Raw genomic sequence first — 21119 nt, 5'->3', positions numbered from 1 at the left:
CTTCCTAGGCAGATGTGGAAGTCTAGATGAAAGAAAACACATGCAATATTGGTTGCTGTAAGTAACACTGATATTTTAGGCATGTTAGTAAAAAACACAAACGATGGAACAAGTTTGGTCATGGGACGGTACTCGTGCCTCCATATTGAACCTTCCTCAAATGCTTTAAACTATGGGCTCAGTTCAAAAAGCTAAATCTGGTCTTATGTGAAACAACAAAATGTATCATTTTTACACCTGTCAGTAGGCCACAAAGTGATTCCTCACAGGCGTAAATGGTTTTATGAATTTGGACGTCCCCTATTTTGCAATTCAGGAGACTATTACCGATTCGCAAAACAGGTTAACAATTCAGGAAAGAGGAAAGAGCATGTTTTTTTTATTGGCATTTTCAAGATTTACAAAGTCAACAATAGAAAAACATCGACCTTTGCACAACAACATCCATTCTCTAGCTTGTATATATTACATTTGTGCCCCCGCGGACAGTCATTCCACTTCATAGTATCTACATGCATTTAATCGATTTGAAGTGTTTTTAAATATTCAATTAAATACACCCAGTAGTCCCTTGGCCGCACACTCGCTGGAAGTTCTTCTTCGTATGCCAGCAAGGTATCTTTCCAGTATGTCAGATCTACAATCCATTGTTTGACAGTAAGTGCATTCGTCCCGTTCCAATTAATTGAAATACGATGTTTCCCCATTAACAATGCAACTGCACAAAACTTACGCCTTGTAGCTTTCACATTCGGCACCAGACCCAGCAAACATGAGCAAATTGTGCATTCTACATGAACAGCAACCATATCACTTAATAACCTCGTGACCTTTCCCTAGTATTCTGCCACCCTAGGACACCCCCAGTCAAGATGGATGAAGTCAGCTCCCTCTGCTTGACATCGTGTGCATTTCGAATCTGTGCTTAACCCGTACCTATGTAGTCGCTCTGGTGTATAATAGGTCTGGTGTAAATATTTAAAGTGTATTATTCTTAGGTTACCATTAGGTCTTAGCAGACCCGTGAGTGTACATGCAGATGTCCATTCCTCTGTCGTCAATGGGGTATCTAGACTGTCATGTAATTTGTCTAGTGCTTTCCCTGCGTTACCCGCTATATCTTCTTGTTATTTAGCATAAAGTTTGGAAACCATGTGATGTGCTGTGGGGTTGTGAGCAATAATTGTAAGGGAGACAGTTGCTGCAGTTCCACAGGGTAAGATGGATATAATTCTCTTATTGAACAGATTATTGTTCCCGAGCACAACACAAGAAATTGATGAGTCCAAGAGAAAAGAAACGAAATCAAATTCTTTCCATATTCAACGTTCATTCAATCAATTCCTTTATTTCTCTTTCTTTTCTCTTCATAATCGTGAAGTTTCCATCAAGTAATCAATCTTCATATAATGTTCATTGAAACCATACAGAATGTTGCCAGATAGCCAAGCTGACACGTGTTTCGTCACGGGAAACAATCACCCAATGACTTCATCAGGGCATAAGGATTTCTCTCGAGATAGTACACCACATTTCAGGTATAACCTGTCTATGGTCCAGTATAATAAAAAGCTAGACAAAGTCAATTCTCCTCAAACCAATCGCGTTTCCACACAGTTCCACAGGGTAAGATGGATATAATTCTCTTATTGAACAGATTATTGTTCCCGAGCACAACACAAGAAATTGATGAGTCCAAGAGAAAAGAAACGAAATCAAATTCTTTCCATATTCAACGTTCATTCAATCAATTCCTTTATTTCTCTTTCTTTTCTCTTCATAATCGTGAAGTTTCCATCAAGTAATCAATCTTCATATAATGTTCATTGAAACCATACAGAATGTTGCCAGATAGCCAAGCTGACACGTGTTTCGTCACGGGAAACAATCACCCAATGACTTCATCAGGGCATAAGGATTTCTCTCGAGATAGTACACCACATTTCAGGTATAACCTGTCTATGGTCCAGTATAATAAAAAGCTAGACAAAGTCAATTCTCCTCAAACCAATCGCGTTTCCACACATCATCTGTGAGTCTAATATCTCCATATAGTATCTCCTGTAGTGCAAAGACGAATATATATGAAATATGAAATTTTTATATATTCGTAGGGGATGGGCAAGTGGTGTCAGTCAACGGGACATTTTGCAATTTGGACCAGTTTATTTTTAGTCCAGAATACAGTCCAAATTTTATATACTCACGTAACAAGGGATTTAGGTGTTGTTCCGGGTCCTGGACATAAAGTAGCATATCATCCGCATATAATGATATATGTAATGGGCGTTGTGGGAATTGGAGTGCAGAGTAATGGTGTCCTTGTCGGATTTTGCATGCTAGTGGTTCCAACACAAGGGCAAACAATAGAGGAGGCAGGGGACAACCTTGCCTTGTACCCCTGGATATTTTAATTGGGTCGGATATGTATTTATTAATGTTAATGCGCGCCGATGGGCTAGAGTATAACATTGACACCCATTGTAAAAATACAGGCAGGAAGCCCATGCCTCTCAGAACCACATGCAAATAGGGCCATTCAATAGTGTCAAAGGCTTTAGCCGCATCTAGTAGTATCGCCGCTGCTTTTGTTTGGGGGATCAAATAATGTGACAGCGCAAATAGCGTTTGTGTGTTGTGTGCCGTTGATCTAGCTGGGATGAATCCCGATTGGTCCGGTAGGACCAGCAGCGGCATCAACGGTTGGAGTCGCGTGGTGATTAACTTAGCAGTAATCTTTTTGTCCACATTTATTTGTGACAGGGGCCTGTACAAATCGCAGGATTCTGGATCTTTATCTGGTTTGAGCAATGCAATCAACATGACTTCGCGCAGCGTTGGTGGGAGCAATTGTTTGTCGTGGGCATCCCCATACATCTGCACCAGGTGCGGAGCAAGTAAGTCTACAAATGTTTTATAAAATCCAGACGTGAAGCCGTCAGGGCCCGGCGCCTTCCCGTTTGGCACAGACTTAATAGTGTCAGTCACTTCCTCCACAGTAACTGGCCTTGACAGGTATTTTCTGTGCACGTCTGACAGCCATGCATTGAGACATCAGCCAAGTATGTCATGATTTCTTCATCAGTAGCAGTTGGACGTGAAGTGTATAGATCCCCATATGTGTTAATAAATTCACGCAGTATTGTATGTGTCTCACGCATAGGAGTCCCCTCAGAACTTTTAATCACCTGTACCAATTGTGGGGCATTCCCTGTGCCAATTTTGTTCGCCAAAGTTTTCCCTGGTCTACCACCTTCACCATACATACGCGCTGTTTGTCGTTTCATGACGTATTTTAACTCATCATCCGCAAAGGACTGGTATTCGGCCAGAGTTTCCTTTATGTCACCTAATAGTGTGACATCTTGTGTTCGCTCATACTGCTATTCTAGAGCACGCAATGTATTTTCACGTACGTGGAGTTGTTGTCTGATGTCTTTGAGGATGCCTGCAGTGGTGCTGATACATAGACCCCTAATTGTCGCTTTAAATGTCTCCAATATTAGCCCTGGGTCTTCAGTCGTAGGGGCATTTATTTCAAAGTATTCCACTATAGTATTGTGAATGGTGTTGGTGTACACTGAATCTAGTAGCGCCTTAGCGTTAAACCTCCAGCTAAAAGGAGGCGGGGAGTAGTGTGGTATTATGAGCGACAGGAGAATTGAGTTATGATCGGATAGTGTTCTGGGCAAATGTTTGATCGAGTTTATCCAAAGTGATATTTCCCCAGTACCTAACCATTAGTCAATGCGCGACCAACTATTGCTAGTAGCAGTGATGTGAGTGGCTTCTGATTGGTCTGGGTGCCTTGCCCTCCATATGTCTGTAAGATGCAAATCTAACATAGTATCTTTTAACACGGCCAGTGCTCATTTGTGAGGCTCCGTCCTATGACCTGAGCGGTCCAGATTGTCCTGCAATGCTTCATTAAAGTCACCCCCCCCATAGTAATAGGATATCTCGGAGGTCCAATAGAGCACGCCATATCTTGTGGTAAAACCCAGGATCATCTATATTTGGTCCATAAGTATTTATTATTGCAATTTGTTGGCCACGTATGACCCCCACAACTATCACGTAATGACCCTCATCGTCCTTAATGACCTCCCTGACAGTAAAGTGCATTCCCTTTCTAATGAGAATAAGAACACCTCTGGAGTATGTGGAATAGTTTGAGCTGTGCGCTGACTCTGCCCACCTCAAGCCAATTGTTTTAGTTGTATTTGCTGCAACATGTGTCTCTTGGAAAAGAGCAATATCTATATTTTGCCTGTTCAAATATGCAAATATTCGACAATTTTTTTTCTGGTTGTTCAACCCTCTGACATTCCAGGTTAGGAGATTTATATGTTTTGGTGGCAATATATCAGCGAACCTTAGTGTAGCAACATATCATACTGGGCAAAATTAACATTTTCAGCATACAGATCTGTAGAATGCCATCCCCGGCCATGGCAACGTTACAAGCCACCATAAATAGCCAGAAGTCTGTGATGTCTCTCAAGTGCTTCGGTCTATTAACAACAACGCAACACCCCCCCCCCCTCCCGCCACCCACTTCAGCATTCAAATTATGCCAAAGACAGACCCATGTACAAAACAAACTTAAATTCAAACCATGATTGGGGAGCATCCATTTGGGGGGTCCACCAGGTACACACGTCTGCATCCACATAGTGGATGTGGTCAGGTGATCATTAACTGTACGATTGTGGGACAGTCCGACTGTGTACAGGAAGCTAGTCAATCTCAGGTGGAGCATAGCTAAGAGAAGGCGCAACCTTCAGCCCAACATCCTCCCAAACATGCGATAAGTCCCTACATAGACTACATCTACTGTTAGTAGGGCAGAAGCGATTATATTTTCCCTGTGTAGGGTGGAAGGCCCACAAAGTCTTCACAATATAGTGTCCCTCTATATAGTTCCGCATCTTCTCCACCTTTCACACAAAATCCGCCTGATGCACATTATATGCCAACAACCACGTTTTAGTGCATTTCTTTATCTCCATTCCTCACACATACAATATAACTTTTAGTGCGTGATCTTGATTTAATACAAACAGTACATCAGCCAGCACCAGTTCTCGCCCAGCAATTGTTGACAGACAGGACCCCACATGAGTTCCAGCAATGCGCAGCAGTCCATCACAGCCGGTCAACTGGAGCGGAAGGTCGCGCCATCCGCGCCAAAAATCCAGAGTTTCTTAATGTGCATCTTAACAGCAGGTCACCCATGCGGCCCACCCCTAGTGATCAATAAACAGCCAAAGATAGGTGCAAATTTGCGCCTTACCAGAAGTATGGTCTCCAGATGTAGTCCCTCTTACCATACCAGCATCATCTTAGTCCGAATCTGGTGGATGTTCTTCCCTGCTTTTCTCTCTTCGTTTGCGGGTGAGTGTCTTAATGAACTCCTGCGCAGCTTGCGGCGTCTGAAGTATAGTGGAGCGCCCGTCCTGTGTCACCTTAAGTTGCGCTGGGTAGAGTATGGCATATTCCTCGCCCAAGTCTCTCAGTTTTTTCTTCGCTGAGATGCATTCTTTTCATGCCAGTTGGACCGCCATTGTGTAATCCGGATAGAATTCCAATTTGTTTTCTTAATAGTTAATTTCGCCTTTTTCGAGGGCTAACCTCAGAATGGTGTCTCTATCTCTGTAGTTGAGAACACGGGCAACAATCGGACACGGAGGGGCCCCTGGCTTAGGCCGAGGGGCGAGAGATCGATCTGCGCGTTCCACCAGGAAGACTGTTGAAAAAGATTCCACGCTAAAAATGTTACGAATCATTTCCTCCACATAACTCTCCATCTTGCCAGTGTTTGTAGTTACCTGCACACCCGTTATACGGACATTATTGCGGCGGGACCTCGCTTCCAAGTCCTCCGTCTTATTTCGCATAACTTCCAGAATCTTCTCCATCGTAGTGCAGGATTTTGTTGTGGATCGGGATTCATCTTCAACCGCAGAGATTCTGGTCTCTGCTTCAACCAGATGCTCCCCATGTTTGTCCAATTTGGCTGCCGTGTTATCCACTCTTTGTGTTATAGTATCCAGTTTGCCGTTAATGTCTTGAAGGCTTTGTTGGATGGCCTGCAGAACTTGTTCCATCCCGCACTTCCCAATCGTTTCAGTCTCCAGCTCAGTAGCCGACTGCACACTTGCACCCTTTGTTTGTTTCTTTGCCTCGAATTGTAGTTTGGCTTGCTGCTTTTTATGTTTGCCCATCTTTGTACGTTCTCTGTGTCTCTCGATTAGGGGGCCAATAGTTCCACTCTGTGTTACCCAAAGTTGTCTACAGTGCAGTAGGTACAACACCGTGCTCTATAACATTACCTCCTCATATGTACAAGTACGTCCCCATCGGTGTGCGATCGCATGCGACGCCATCACCCAAGCTCCACAACACCAGGTCTTCAACTCACCAGAGTGATTTCATTTAGCACCATTCTCGGGGACCCGCTGCACCTCATTAACGTAATAGAGAGCCACAGCAGTCGGCTCTCTCTTCTACAACCCAAGGCACACCAATTATCACAGCATGTCGGGTATCTTTTATAGTTGAGCGGGAGTGGCTATTAGTCTTTGAGTCCCCAGTGCAAGTCAACAGTTCACAAGAGTCGTTTTTTTTTTAATGTGCTTAGCCAGTGTGCGGAAGCACTCAGAGACACGTGGCAGTGCAACAAGACGTGGCAGCATAGAATCAGTAGTATGACTACAGGGCAGAATGTGCAGGGAGTCCACAGTATAACATCCACCACAGGCGATTCATGTGCGTTGGGTTATCGTCGTTGAGGCTTAGAGTGCCTCGCTCCATTTGCCTAGTTTCATCATGGCGCCGCTATCCAGCCCTCGCGTCATACCCAGCAACTAAAAAACAGTGGGGCTCGCCGTTGTGTTGCGCTTGCCCTGGCAGATTGCTCCTGTGTGCGGCGTGTGTGCCTCAATGCCGTATGCATGGGAGCAGTAGTTTGCACCACAACCGAACAGTGACTCTCTCCTTTTCACTATGCGACACGCTCGCTATATGTCTCTGATATCACCGCCCGCCATTTTAGATTTATCGTGATCTGTGCCAAGCTGTAGCGCTCCCCTTACTACCCTGCAGTCATTTCAACATTATTCTGCCAGTTTATGCGCAGGGTTGTCCGGGTCCAATACTCAAACTGTCCACAGCCGTCTTACTGTTATGATCTCGCTGCTCGGCTGCGGCTCTGCCGTCTCCCGGGCATTTCTGGTCTGCCAGGGCGCCGCCATCTTAGCTCCGTCCGTAGTTGAGCTGCGGGCAACAGTTTACCACATTTTAGCACCCGCCGATGCCTTTTTTTGCAGTGTTTGCGTCGCCTTTCCGTGGTCGACACCTTCCAATCCCGGATTCTGTGAATGTTGGTCTTTTACATATCCGCTAAACGGTCCTAATTACCCATTTAGCACCTGACCGGCGGAGCTGTCTTAAGAGGCAGCCATCCCGCAGTGCGCCCTCTAGCGCCCCCCGGAAAGAGCATGTTAAGGGCGTCTCTTCTGTAATAGCGACTCGCAAAGGTATGCATGAATGTTTTACAACTGTAATGCAATTGCAAAACATTCGCATTTGGTGTTAACCCATGCGCAAATGGGAAGGGGTCCCCAATGGACCCCTTCCAGTTCATCAATATGTGTATATAAAAGTTTTCTAAGAGCAGGCAGTGGACCCACGGACCACTGGCAACTCTTAAAAAATGAAAAGTAAACATTTTTGTTTTTGAAACACACCCTGTTTTCTCTTAAGGAAAACAGGCTGCATTTTAAAAAAACTGTCCTTTATTTAAAAGCAAACACCGACACAGTAGTCTGCTGCCCCCAGCAGGCCACCATCCCTATGTTTTTTTGCGATTCCCAATGGGTCGCAAATTGCCACCTACCTCATGAATATTATTGAGGTAGGTCAATTGCAACCCACTGGGAATCGCACAGTGTTAAACACAGTATAGTATATAGCTGTTTGCGATTTCCTAATAGCGAATTGCAAAAATGTGGGATTAGGAAATTGCAAATGGGAATCTTTGTACATGTGGTACCTGGTGTGCAAGAAATTCTGAATTCTTAATAAATATTTCACAAAGCAAGACTTGGCAACCACTAGGACTATTGATCTAATGATGATGGGAATATGAAAATAAACATCCAGAGAGTACGGAGTGTTGACAAACTCGCGAGTTCTTGTTATGGGTAGTGTCAATGTTTGTAAGAATGCATCTTGAAAATTGTTTTGACTGGAAACGTGTTCAGCTTTCTCAAGTCCAAAATTAGCCTTAGCTCTCTAGAATGTTTTTTTAAAATCAGAACAGAATTGATAAAATTCCAATTTCTTTTCTTCTTGAGGAACTTTCATAATTGTGTACTTCTGAAAAGGTTGCTGGACTGCCTACAGTAGTGTCACTCCCTGTTACAAAGATCTGAGTAGAGCAGTCTTCTTCAAAAACAAGATTCTGTTTCCCGTTTGACACCACCTTTAAAAGCCACGATCCGTAATGTCTGTTTTTCAACTGTAAACTAAGGGCTATATATACAAAGTAATTTTCCAGTCAAAATCTAGCTCAATCGCAGAATCATCACACCTCCAATGCTGGAATGCACATATTTGGCTGGGGAACTGATGACTCTGATGGCAATGCCTTACCTCTAGAATAGGAAAGGCCAGTTACCAGGGAGTAGGTATCTGTGACTAGAAAGGAACAGTCAGCAGGCCAAAAGGCAGCTTTAGCACTACCTTTTAGAACTTGGAGATACCAGGGAGGGCTTCTTCTATTCATTCCCAGGACCCTCCTAGACAGCCCATACCCTGACAGAGCAGGAGGGAAATACAGATATTCCAACAATCACACTTCCTGAGCTGGAATATACATATTTGGCAGTTAGGCTCCGGCGACAGCAGGAGGGAAAACCAGTGTTGACGAAAGAGTGACCCAGAAGTTGAAGACAGGCCTGCATGGTAGCAGCTGGCTCCTGCTTTCTTCAAATAGTGCCTGCCGGATATTTTTGCAGTAAGGCAAAGAAGAAGTACTGCAAAAGGAAGTGAATGAAAGTGGAAAATAGAGGAAATACTAAAGGCTGGGGGAACAGGTATATCTTGAGAGCCTGACAGGGGAGACAAGACTTGGGGTAGTATCAATTCCACCCTACTCACCACTTGACACTTTAAAAGTATGCAAAGTCAGGCTGACTCAAGAATGGGAAATGTACAGATCAATGCAGATATAAAACAACTCTCTGTTCAGTCTGTTCTTACTGCAGTGAACTGGCTATCCAACTTACAGAAAGTAGCAAAACATTTCTCCACAATTTTTGAGCAAACCCTCACACATACAATTTAAGCAATGTCCACCATATTTACTGGATAGGACTAACCCAGGCACTTTGGGGCACATGCATCAACCTATTTAGGAAGTGCAAACGGTGCGAATTGGTAAAATGCGGCCGTTTGCGCTTCCTAAATACGTTTTTGGGATGCATGAAACAATTTTTCAAAATTCGCTTTTTTTTGCATTTCCTAAAAATGCGAATGCAATTAAGGAATCGCATTTGTGCGATTCCTTAAATGCAATGCATCAATTTTTTAAAAAATACGAATTTTGAAATAGGAAGTGCAAATTAACACGAGGTTGACCCTCGTGTTAATTTGCAAAATTCTTTAAAAAAGCACAAAAATGCATTTTGGAAAGTGTCATGTTACACACACACATGTCCTTAGGACATGTGTGTGTGAAACATGCACTTTAAAATACATTTCAGGGGTGCAGGGGGGGTCCTTTGGACCCCCCTCTGCACCCTTGCAATGCATCAACAAATTGCGAATTCCAAAAAAAAGAAATGCAAAACGGCATTGATTCCTATGGGCCTCTAGGCCCATAGGAATCAATGTAACGTCATTCCTTAATTGCGATTCGCAATTAAGGAATCGCAATTTCCGAAAATTAAGAAATCCTAAAAACTTTTAGGATTTCTTGATGCATAGGATTTTGCAATTCCTAAATTGCGATTCGCAATTTAGGAAGTGCAAAATCCTACAATGATGCATGTGCCCCTTTGTCCTAAAGAGCTGTACATTGCACTTTCTTGATTCCTGCTCAGCAAATCATATACAGGGAATTTGGGTTGGTTAATACTGATATTTTAAAAATGGCCAAGGGAAGGTAAATAAAAAATGTCACTGGCGCACACTTTTACCATAGTTATTGAGTATATATCAATATTAAATAATTAATATACATGTGATTTGACCCCAGAATCCTCTCTACTGATGATGTATGTGAACATGAGAGGCAGAGAATAAGGCAAGTTGTTTATTTATTAGATTGTTCAATTTGTCCTTCAAAGATTAGGTATTGACCTAAATATGCCATGTGAGTCAAGGTCATCTCTGTGGCATCACATTTGTTAGTCTTTTGTTCAGAGTCATCAAAAACTCACCTTACTAAAAAAGCCAAAGGCACACACCAGCACTCCAAGGAAGACACCTAACAGGGTGTTAAAGAATCGAGGGCACCGGCTTCTTTCCTCTTCATTGTCCACTGGTTTCAACAGGAATGGGTCCCAGGTTCTTCTGAATCTGCATTTAACAAATCACAAAGTCTGTGTAAGAAATGTTATCTGTCCTTCATGCATCCTTAGGTTCTATTTGCTTTTTTGACCCCTTCATTTTTTCCTTGGTTTGTTGCTTGAAGCCTGAAGTCCACGCTCCAGACACTAGTTGTGCTGTTTTAAATGTCGCTCCCTTTATTTCCCATTCAGTGATTGCTAACATGGCCATTCCTGATAATATTTCATATAATACGGTTAACACTGGATGTTAAATATTAATAATCAACACAAGATAAGGCCAGGGTACAAGCTACACCTATCCTGTTGTGCACGGTCTGGAAAAGGTGGTTTTGAAGTAAGATATTTTCCCCCTCAAATCTGGCTTGCGATTTTGTGTGTGCACTTAGCTTCTAGTTTACCTGTATCACCAGCGGGACCTATGTTGAAAAATGTAATTTTGTGCTCAATTTATATTTCTTGCCTGTTCCCACTAATTAGTTTGAAATGTATATGTAATTTTATTTTAAATATCCCAGGAGAGGAATCAGAATTTTTGAGAAAGATATTACTGGTTTACTATGTCACAGTTTATCAAGCCACAGATGAATTTAAGATTAATCCATGGAAAATAATTACGTTGTACAGAAGAATCTTGCAGGCTGTCTATTCTGCCTCACACTTCAATGGTTTCTAGGATAATAGACAATATGGGGGTGAAAAGTTCCTGAGCCTTCCTGAAACTGTTATCAAGTTGTGAAAAGGAACGAACACCCACCTCTGTTCATACTTAATCCCTCACTTGAGTCTGTGTATGCACATGTGCACTTCAAGGGCCTCTGCCTCTTGTTTCCAAACATAGCTGTTACAAATGGAAAGTATACTATAGCTTTATAGGCTTGTAAACTGCTGTTGAGGGCTATACCAGTTGTTAAAGGCTCTGAACCAGCAGTGAGGGCCTCCAAAAAGGGTGAGGGCCTTTAAAAACAGGTAGAGTCCGAGGCTTAAGGACGGATGCCACTGGGTAGTTATAGTTAGGACCACATTTTCATAGGAATATTTTTTGGGGTTTGCTAATAACTTTGCTGCCATTTAATGAATCTTCACAAAACTTCCATACATTTTTTTTATACCTACTGAGCTCCTTCCTCAAAGTTTTTGGGGTAATACATAAAGAGGGGCCGAGAAAAAGGGGGTGCCGAAAATTGATCAGCCAACGGGTTAGAATTACATTAAATTTGGCAGAAAGCTAAATCTTGGTACAGAAAGCGTGCTTTCTGTAATCTTGTGCAAATCCGTTCAGTAGATTTCTAGAGAAATGAAGGTGCAAAAACGTATTTATATTATACCGCAGAGGATCCGTGGATTGAGCAGATCAAAAGATAAGATCAAATTGTCTGCCACCATATCAACAAAGAATTGGCACACAACATTTTAGGACTTGGGAACTGAGGGCCCGATGTAGGTAGCCCTTTACCGATCGGAATCGGCCGAAAATACCGATTTTCGGCCGTTTCCGATCGGTAAAGGGCTATGGAGATGTAGGGGCACATTTTCGGTAATTTTACCGATTCGTTATCATTACCGAATTGGTAAATTTACCGAGTCGGTAATATTTACCGATTCGGTAATGATAACGATTCGGTAAAATTACCGAAAATGCAATGTAGGTAGCCTATGTTCCGGCAGCACATGGCTTACAGAATCGGTATTTTACCATGGAATACAAATCCATGGTAAAAAACCGATTCCTGTGTACATGCACATCTGTGCATGTACACATGTGCCATGTGACAGACAGACGTGCCCTTAGGGCATGTCTGTGTGCCACATTGCACACATGGCCGTTTTGGGGGTGCTAGAGGGTGTCAAAGTGACACCCCCTGCACCCTTGTGAATTCTTTAATTACCGATTCGGTAAATACCGAATCGGTAATGCCTAATCATTCCTATGGGCTTCAAAGCCCATAGGAATGAATGGGCATTACCGATTCGGTATTTACCAAATCGGTAATTTAAGAATTGTTAAGGATTCGGTAACGAATCCAGATGTTGGGACCTACATCCCATTTACCGATTTTTGAATACCGAATCGGTAGGATTCGGTATTTCAAAATCGGTAAATGGGATTTACCTACATCGGGCCCTCGGTAATGATAACGATTCGGTAAAATTACCGAAAATGCAATGTACGTAGCCTATGTTCCGGCAGCACATGGCTTACAGAATCGGTATTTTACCATGGAATACAAATCCATGGTAAAAAACCGATTCCTGTGTACATGCACATCTGTGCATGTACACATGTGCCATGTGACAGACAGACGTGCCCTTAGGGCATGTCTGTGTGCCACATTGCACACATGGCCGTTTTGGGGGTGCTAGAGGGTGTCAAAGTGACACCCCCTGCACCCTTGTGAATTCTTTAATTACCGATTCGGTAAATACCGAATCGGTAATGCCTAATCATTCCTATGGGCTTCAAAGCCCATAGGAATGAATGGGCATTACCGATTCGGTATTTAGCAAATCGGTAATTTAAGAATTGTTAAGGATTCGGTAACAAATCCAGATGTTGGGACCTACATCCCATTTACCGATTTTTGAATACCGAATCGGTAGGATTCGGTATTTCAAAATCGGTAAATGGGATTTACCTACATCGGGCCCTCAGTCCCCTGTCCTGTACAAAGATTTTAAAACACATCTAGGAGGAAAGTCATTAAAAGTGATGAGTGATGTAATATGTGGGGTATAAGCAGTGCATGGTGAGTATTACAATGATGGTTACTTCAGAGCTGGAGTTACAGTTACCTACGTTAACTATAACTGGTAATTCCAGGCATTTTCTTTAGTTTAAAGTATAATGTTGCAACTGACATTGTCATCTAACTATAACTACCACTTTAACCTTTGTTTTGTTATGTGAAATTCTAGTTTTTTTTCATGAAAGCCACTGTCAAAATACAAAAAGCAAGCCTTAAGGTTTTTTTAGGGGTAATTTCAATGTCAGTCAATTAATATTTAAATAAAGCATTTGTAGTTAAAACTGACACTAAACAGGTGTTAGAGTCTTCCCTTTACACTCCTCAAACCTCATAATGCATCCATAAAACCAACCACTTAGGGTTCCTCCATTTCCCAACTGAAGAGCAAAAGCTCCAGCTTTTGGAATACTCAAAATGTAATGAAACCTGCCTGGGGTTATGTACAATGGACCCAGGAATGACAACGTTATTTGTTTAGTATTTCTGGCGCGCTGCTGCACTTCTGCAGCCCCCCAATACAGTTTTGTAACATAATAGTGGTTGCCCTGGCCAAATTGGGTGACCATAATCTAGGGAAAAATAAATGCAGATTTGCTCTTGAAGGGCATTTTGAGGCGCTCTAGTCCAGAAGCAGTGAAGACTAAGGGGCTCATTATGATGGCAGGAGGATTGCCACCAACGGCCCGGTGGTGGCAATCCTCCCGCCATCACATTGTGATTCACCCACCGCCAAATTAGGATAGCAGTGGGAATCACATTGGTTCCGCGGCAGATGGCAAATCCATCCGCCATGGTCCCGCAAGGTGGTCCTTTTCTGCCCGCCTTGCGGAACCCGAAACTAGGGCATCATTGCAGCGGTGCCGTGCAAGCACTGCCATAGTGATTAGCATGAGCCCTTCTGCCTATCTTTTTGCGGGGGGAAATCCCGCCACAAAAAGACAGGTGGAGAGTGGCTTTGGGGGATGGGGGTGCACATGTGTTACCCATGGTACCCCTCTCCATTTCCATGCACAAGGTGGCTGGCACCGCGCGGTGCCTGCCATGTTGCACAACATGGCCATTTGGCATTGCGACGGGTGCTGCAGCAATGTTAAATTGCCAGATGCGACCGCCACAGTGGCAGTCGCATCATTATCAGGGGTGCGGGACCGCCGCATGGCAGTGGGGCGGTCACGTTACTGCTAGGATTGTGGGCGGACGTCAGTCCGCCTGCCATCCTAATGATCCCCTAAATGAGCTACTCCAGCCGCTCATTTATTATTGCCTCTTTTTGTTTTATAATAGATGCCCATGACTTACTTGGGGCACCCACAACTTTTTTTTGTATGTTGGAAGTTGCAGGTGTAGCCTGATTCCCTCTGCGATTCCCACCAGCTCTCTGGCTAGCACCCAATGTGGGTGCTGGCCACTTTTCTTGTTGGTGCCCATCTGGACCGCCTGCATCTCTAAAATATTTTGAGGGCTCTGTGGGGAGGCGCAAGTCCTCTGTTGTCCCTGTGTGCTCCATAAGCAGCATCCATCACGGGTGCTGGCAGAAGCTGGCAACAAGTATGCTCCTGTCCTTTGGAGCACAGTTTAACTCTTTCTCTTGGCCTTCACTGCATAATTTATGCAGCACTCTACACCTCAAAGGGTACTGCTTTGACTTCTACTGGGTGGTCCCTTGCGCCTGGACAAAGCTGTGTCTGCATCATCTCACATGTGCAAATGTTTTTATTCATTCCAGGTTGGCTTGGATGGTAATTTACCAAACCAAAGCTGCAATACAGTGCCTGGAGTGATAAAAGGCATTTGTCATTTTTCAGCTCAACGTGGATGGCATTAGCTAATCCTATGCTTAAAGGCTTCGCTGCGAAAATGGCTAAAGACTTTGTATTTTTTCTTGCTCAGCATGGGTGGCACTATGCTAAACCCATGCTTTATCTCTGCTAGATAAACAGAAATATGAGGTGAGCAGTTTTGAAGTGTTGATTGTGTTGTAGAGTGTTCTATATAAAGGAGCTGCTTTCCAAATTGGGAACTCCTCAGCTCCCTACTTCCTTTTTACATACTTTTTTTAGGCACTCTACACCTGAACAATACATATATGTATGTGTATATTTTAGGCTCGGGTAAAAAAGTCTGCTCCGCTCGCGGAATTTGTGGATTTCAGGACTCCGCATTCAGCAGAGAATATGGAGTTCCCAGAAAAATCAGCATTCCTCCTCCTAGTGGAATTTAATATTGTTTGCCGCACTCGAGCCATGTTTTTGCACATGCTGGTGAGCCTGATGAAACTGGCCGTGCGCTTGCGAGCGACAATTAGATTTGCCAGCTGCCCGCGAGCGGCAGCTAGACTTGCTGACTGGCTGCGAGCACTTGCTTCAGGCAATGCCTGCGACATCTGGTGCCTTCTTTCTGACGATGCCGAACATCAAAAACTATTCGTGAAGTGCCTCATTTAGCAGGTCTGCCCACTTGGAGAATTCTGTGGAGTTTTGCCAAGTTTTTGAGATGCTCCGTAGAATTCCGTGCATTAGAACGCTGCTGTTTCAAAAAAGTGCCCCAATGAATCTTGTTGTGCATGGAACATTTCAGGGTGATATGTGACGGGGCCGACGAGAAATAGAGGGGGTCAGAAAAGTGTGTTTCCCATGTAAATTCCCGTATGACCTGTAGTCAAAGCTGCAACCCAGAGCACTGGACGGTATTACACCAAATTTGGGAGAAAGGAATATTTGGTTATGCAGATCACACTTTCAGTTATTTGGTGTGAATCCATTTAGTAGTTGTTGGGAAATTTAAGAAAATAGTTAGTGGTATCTGTGGCCATGAATATTTTGCGACAATTTCACGATTAATCGCATGCGCATGCCAACAGGTATGCCGTGATTGACAGGCCACAACCTGAGCAGAGAGTAGCAACCACCATTTTAGGAAACAGCACAAGGTCCGGAGGGTGAAAAATTACCACAAAAGTGGTGTAAGGGAAGTCTATTACACGCCAGAACAGCTATGTAGGTATGGGCTTAGGGAAGAGGCAACTTGGGAGCGATGCAAAGCACCGACTGCGGATTTCATACACCTAGCTTGGACCTGCCCGGGTATATTTGCATACTGGGAAGATATATTCAGGGAATTGGGGAGGATAGTGGAGGTGGAACTGGCCCCGGATCCCGCAATAGCTTTACTAGGGTACTCCAAAAAACTGCCCAAGTTGATACGCAGGCTTGTGCATATGGGACTGCTACTAGCGAAAAGGGTGGTGGCTCTATGCTGGATGAAGGGCCTGGTACCAACAGTAAAAAGATGGTCACATGAAATGCTATACTGCTGTACGCAGACGGAGAATTATAGTGAATTGCTTCCCCCTGTAGCAGACCTAAGAATTTTTGGGGACTGTACATGACATATAAACAAAGGGACACCGGGGAGGCGAGCGAAGCTAAAGAGGCGCACACAGGAGAAATATGCATGAGTGCTGGAGAGATGGTAGAGGGTTAAGACGACGGATATTGGGGTATGACACCCGACATTAGAAAATGGGAGCATCAGTCCTGGGAGATACTTATGAATGATGAGGGAAAGTGTCATGATGGTAGCAGACGGGTAGCGCTGATGGTACACGGGGTGATACACTGCGTTCCCACTCCTAGCAGTTCAGCAGAGCACTGGAATCGGAGGGAACTACCCCAAGGTTAAGCTAGAATACAACGGGGGAACATTGAGAGTGGATGAGAGAAATTATGGACACTCGTTCAGGATAGAGTAGAAAATGGTGGATGTCACTGCCTGCTCAAATTGGGTTGTTGGCTTAAATGCTGTGTAACCAAGAAATACATGGGCGTGTTTTACTGAAGGGACTGCGAAAGTGTGCCACATGGCAGTTGTGGGTTGATGTGTCTCCTCTGTTGAAAAAACCATCCTTAGACCCGGAATGTGCAAAAAACTATAGGCCCATTTCTTTGCTACCGTTCCCCTCAAAAATTGTGGAACGTACCGTTAGCACTGCTCTCTCTGCATATTTGGAACAAGCTAACGTACTGGAGGAGGCACAATTCGGCTTTCGACCAGCGCACGGGACAGAGTCAGTACTAGTGACGGTCATGGACGAGCTTCGGAGGCGGACAGACAGGGGTCAGGCAGTGGCATTGGTCCTGCTTGACCTGTCTGCTGCCTTCGATACTGTAGATCACAAACTCCTGCTGGATAGACTGAGTGGGGTCGGAGTGAGGAGTTGCACCTTACAGCGGTTCCGCTCCTTTCTGCAGGACAGACAGCAGGCGGTGTCTCTTCCCCCATTTCAGTCTGCTTTTTCTGATATACAGTATGGTGTGCCTCAGGGCTCAGTGATCAACCCTATTTTATTTAATGTCTGTTTAAGACCTCTAATTGATGTTATTAAATCACACAACATTAGCATAGTAAATTATGCAGATGATACTCAGTTGATCCTAACTATGGAGGGTGAGAACGCGACCTCTGGGGAGGTATTTCATGAGTGCCTTCGGGATACGGCTTCCTGGTTACGAATAAACTCATTGCAATTCAATGCTGGAAAGACAGAGGTGATGTACTGTGCAGCATCTAAGATTCCTCCCCCCTTTCCTGACAATTTCTGGCCTCCGGAAACGCCAACGGCAATACAGCCAGTGCAAACAGCTCGGAACTTGGGCTTTATATTTGACAGTGGACTTACGTTAGAAGCCCAGGTAATTAAGACGACGGCCTCTTGTTTTGCAATTATCCGGTCTCTCCGAAAAAAAATTCCTCTACTCCCTTTTCAGGCTCCGGCTCAAGTTGCACGATGTACAATACTTAGCAGGCTCGATTACTGCAATGCCCTTCTGCTCAATTCTCCTGAATTTGTGCTGGATAGATTGCAGAGAATCCAGTCAGCAGCTGCCAAAGTAATACTGGGTCTTCCTAGAAGAGCTTCGGCATCTGCAGCCCTAGCAACATTCCATTGGCTCCCCTTGAGACAGAGAGTACAATTGAAATCTCTCTGTCTGGTATTTAACCCCTTGCACGCTGATGACGGAACCGCTCCGTCATCAGCTGCGGGTGCGCTGTGCTGATGACGGAGCGGTTCCGTCATGGCCCGCTCGCCGCTCATGCGCGGCGCGAATTCCGCGCCTGCGCTGAGCGTTCTATTGAGCGGGGCGGGCCATGACGGAACCGCTCCGTCATAAGCACAGCGCAACCGACGCTGGTGACGGAGCAGTTCCGTCACCAGCATGCGCCCGCCGCGTGGCCGCCCCGCCCCCTTAGCACTGCGGCGGAATAACCGCCGCAGTGAAGGGGTTAAAGCTATTCATGAGACCGGTCCCCTATCCCTGCGTAAAAAGTGTGGCTGGTACACTCCTTCTAGAAGTCTTTGCTCCTCTTCGGCAAGACTGGTGAGGATACCTAAATTTAGAAGAGTCAGAATTGGAGGTAGACTGTTTGAAGTTGCAGCGGCTAAGCTCTAGAATAGTCTGCCCTGTGAAATCAGACAAATTCAGGACCTACTCCCTTTCAGAAAAGCCATTAAGACCTGGCTATTTCCTACACTCTAAGGCAGCCATACTGTACACAGTCTCACTCCTTGAGCTGTTCAGCGCCAGGATGCCTGCTAGGCGATATTGCGCTTTATAAGTCCCATAAAATAAATAAATAAATAAGGGCCAGATGTAGGTAAAACTTATTTACCGATTCTTAATTACCGAATTTTACCGATTCGGTAATTAAGAATCGGTAAATAAGAAGTGGGGGTATGTAGGAACATCCAGATGTTCCATTTACCGAATCGTTAAGAATCGGTATTTACCGATTTGGTAAATACCGACCGGTAATGCTCCATTCATTCCTATGGGCTTTGAAGCCCATAGGAATGAATGGGGCATTACCGGTCGGTATTTACCGATTCGGTAAATACCGATTTTGACAAGGGTGCAGGGGGTGTCACTTTGACACCCTCTAGCACCCCCACAAAAGGTTCGGGGGCCATATGACAGGCAGACCTGCCCTAAGGGCAGGTCTGCCTGTCATATGGCACAGGTGTGCATGCACACATGTGCATGCACACCTGAATCGGTATTTTAACATCAAATACAATTTGATGGTAAAATACCGATTTTGTAGGCCTTGTGGGACTCAGAAGAGTCCCACCTACATATCAATTTTACCGATTCGGTAAATATACCGGTCGGTAAATTTACCGACCGGTATATTTACCGAATCGGTAAAATTACCGATTTTCCCTGTTTACCTGCCCCTACATATCAAATGCCAAATACCGGTCGGTAACGGCCGAATTCGGCCGTTACCGACCGGTAAAACCCTACCTACATCTGGCCCGTAATGTGTTATTATGCAATAAATCGATTAAAAAAAAGGTGTATAAGGGGTCAGGGTAGAGGTATCCTGACCTCATATTTGACATATAGAAGTGTTAGTAAGACAACCTATGTGTTAAAAATATTTTCTTTTCAATGACAATATTTATTAAGTCATCGTGACCGTCTGTGTGGCCACCTGTGTAACATCACAATGAATGAGGGTCATGGAAGCACCCACAGACTGACTCCTATTCACATGCACCCACTAATAAATCCTCTCACAGACTCAAGCACCCACTCAGAGACTCATACAGTCAGTCACAGGCCCATTCAGAGGCTCATGCACCCACTGACTGACCCACAGACAGGCTCAAGTATTCCCCTCATAGGCCCACAATGACTAATGCACCTACTCACAAGCCTACTCAGAGACTTCTGCCCCACCCACAAACCCTCACGTCTAACTTACTGATACACTCAGACAGTGATGCAGCTACTCACAGAGTCACTCATATTCACATACGTCCAGTGACAGAGTCACTCAGGGACTCATGCACTTTATCAGAGACCGACTCAGACCCATTCAGAGGGTCATTATCATAGACCCAGTCAGAGACCAATTCAGAAACTCGTTCACCCACTCAGACACTCACTGACACACTTGGGCACCCAGTGACAGATCTCATACATGTTGTGACAGACACATTGAGAGAGTGATAGATGTTGTTGTATACTTATTTAGATAGTAATGTATGTAGTTTGATGGTTAGAATTATTTATTTTAGCTATACATTTTGAATGTGCTGTTGGCTATTTATTGTCTGCTTTTTTGTGTATTCATGACGTATCTGCGATGATTGCGCTTTAAGAAATATATGTATAAAGAAAATTAACAATATTTTGGGCACTAGGGTGGCTCTGACAAGAACCATAAGACTGGATGAAGAGTTGTAGTTTCCTTGGAAACACCCTCTTGCCTTTATCTGTAAAGTGAACTCCATCACTTCTATAGATTCCATGCATGTCAAAACGCAGGTTGTTGTTGTAAATAGAGCCCATGTTATGGTCTCTGAAAAATGCAGAAACTGTTTTATTGACATGTTTCCTGACTTTGCTAATTTGTGGACAGAATTAATTAGACCACTTTCATTTCTACCTTTGGCGAATGTTGGAGTGTGAGGGATAAGAGTAATTGATTATGCAGAGGTGTCCTTCATTAGTATTGCCAGTCCTACCCCAGTCAATGTGCCTAGGTCATTGCCACCACAGTGCACCATCCTTAGGTTGGGGGTTGGGAATCCACTAAGCTTTAATCAAAGGCTGCATGATGACACTTTAACCCTCTCTGGCCAATCCATTTATTGTCACATTAGGCAAACCCAAGCGTCTGTCAATATCACTCTTTCTAGCAGCTGCTGTCGCCCAGAAAATATAGCTGTGGCTTGATTCACTGACAGAATATCGATGCAAAAAATATGTATTTAAAAATATAGATA

At 44.1% G+C, this 21119-nt stretch overlaps 1 protein-coding gene across 1 annotated transcript in view; it reads right to left on the bottom strand.

Moving 5' to 3' along the window:
* Positions 1-15707, bottom strand: part of LOC144762615 (chitin synthase chs-2-like) — a 693194-nt gene extending 677487 nt beyond the window's left edge. Inside the window, exons 1-2 of the mRNA XM_078647842.1 lie at positions 15556-15707; positions 10449-10587 (exon numbers count right to left, since the gene is read on the bottom strand). Coding sequence (XP_078503968.1) covers positions 10449-10587; positions 15556-15707 — 291 coding nt within the window. The remainder of the gene's footprint in view (positions 1-10448; positions 10588-15555) is intronic.
* Positions 15708-21119: the final 5412 nt, after the last annotated feature.

This window comes from Lissotriton helveticus, chromosome 6, assembly GCF_964261635.1.
Source record: "Lissotriton helveticus chromosome 6, aLisHel1.1, whole genome shotgun sequence".
NCBI lineage: Eukaryota > Metazoa > Chordata > Amphibia > Caudata > Salamandridae > Lissotriton > Lissotriton helveticus.
Note: the sequence above shows the minus strand (reverse complement) of the source record. Positions and strands in the feature narration are given on the sequence as shown.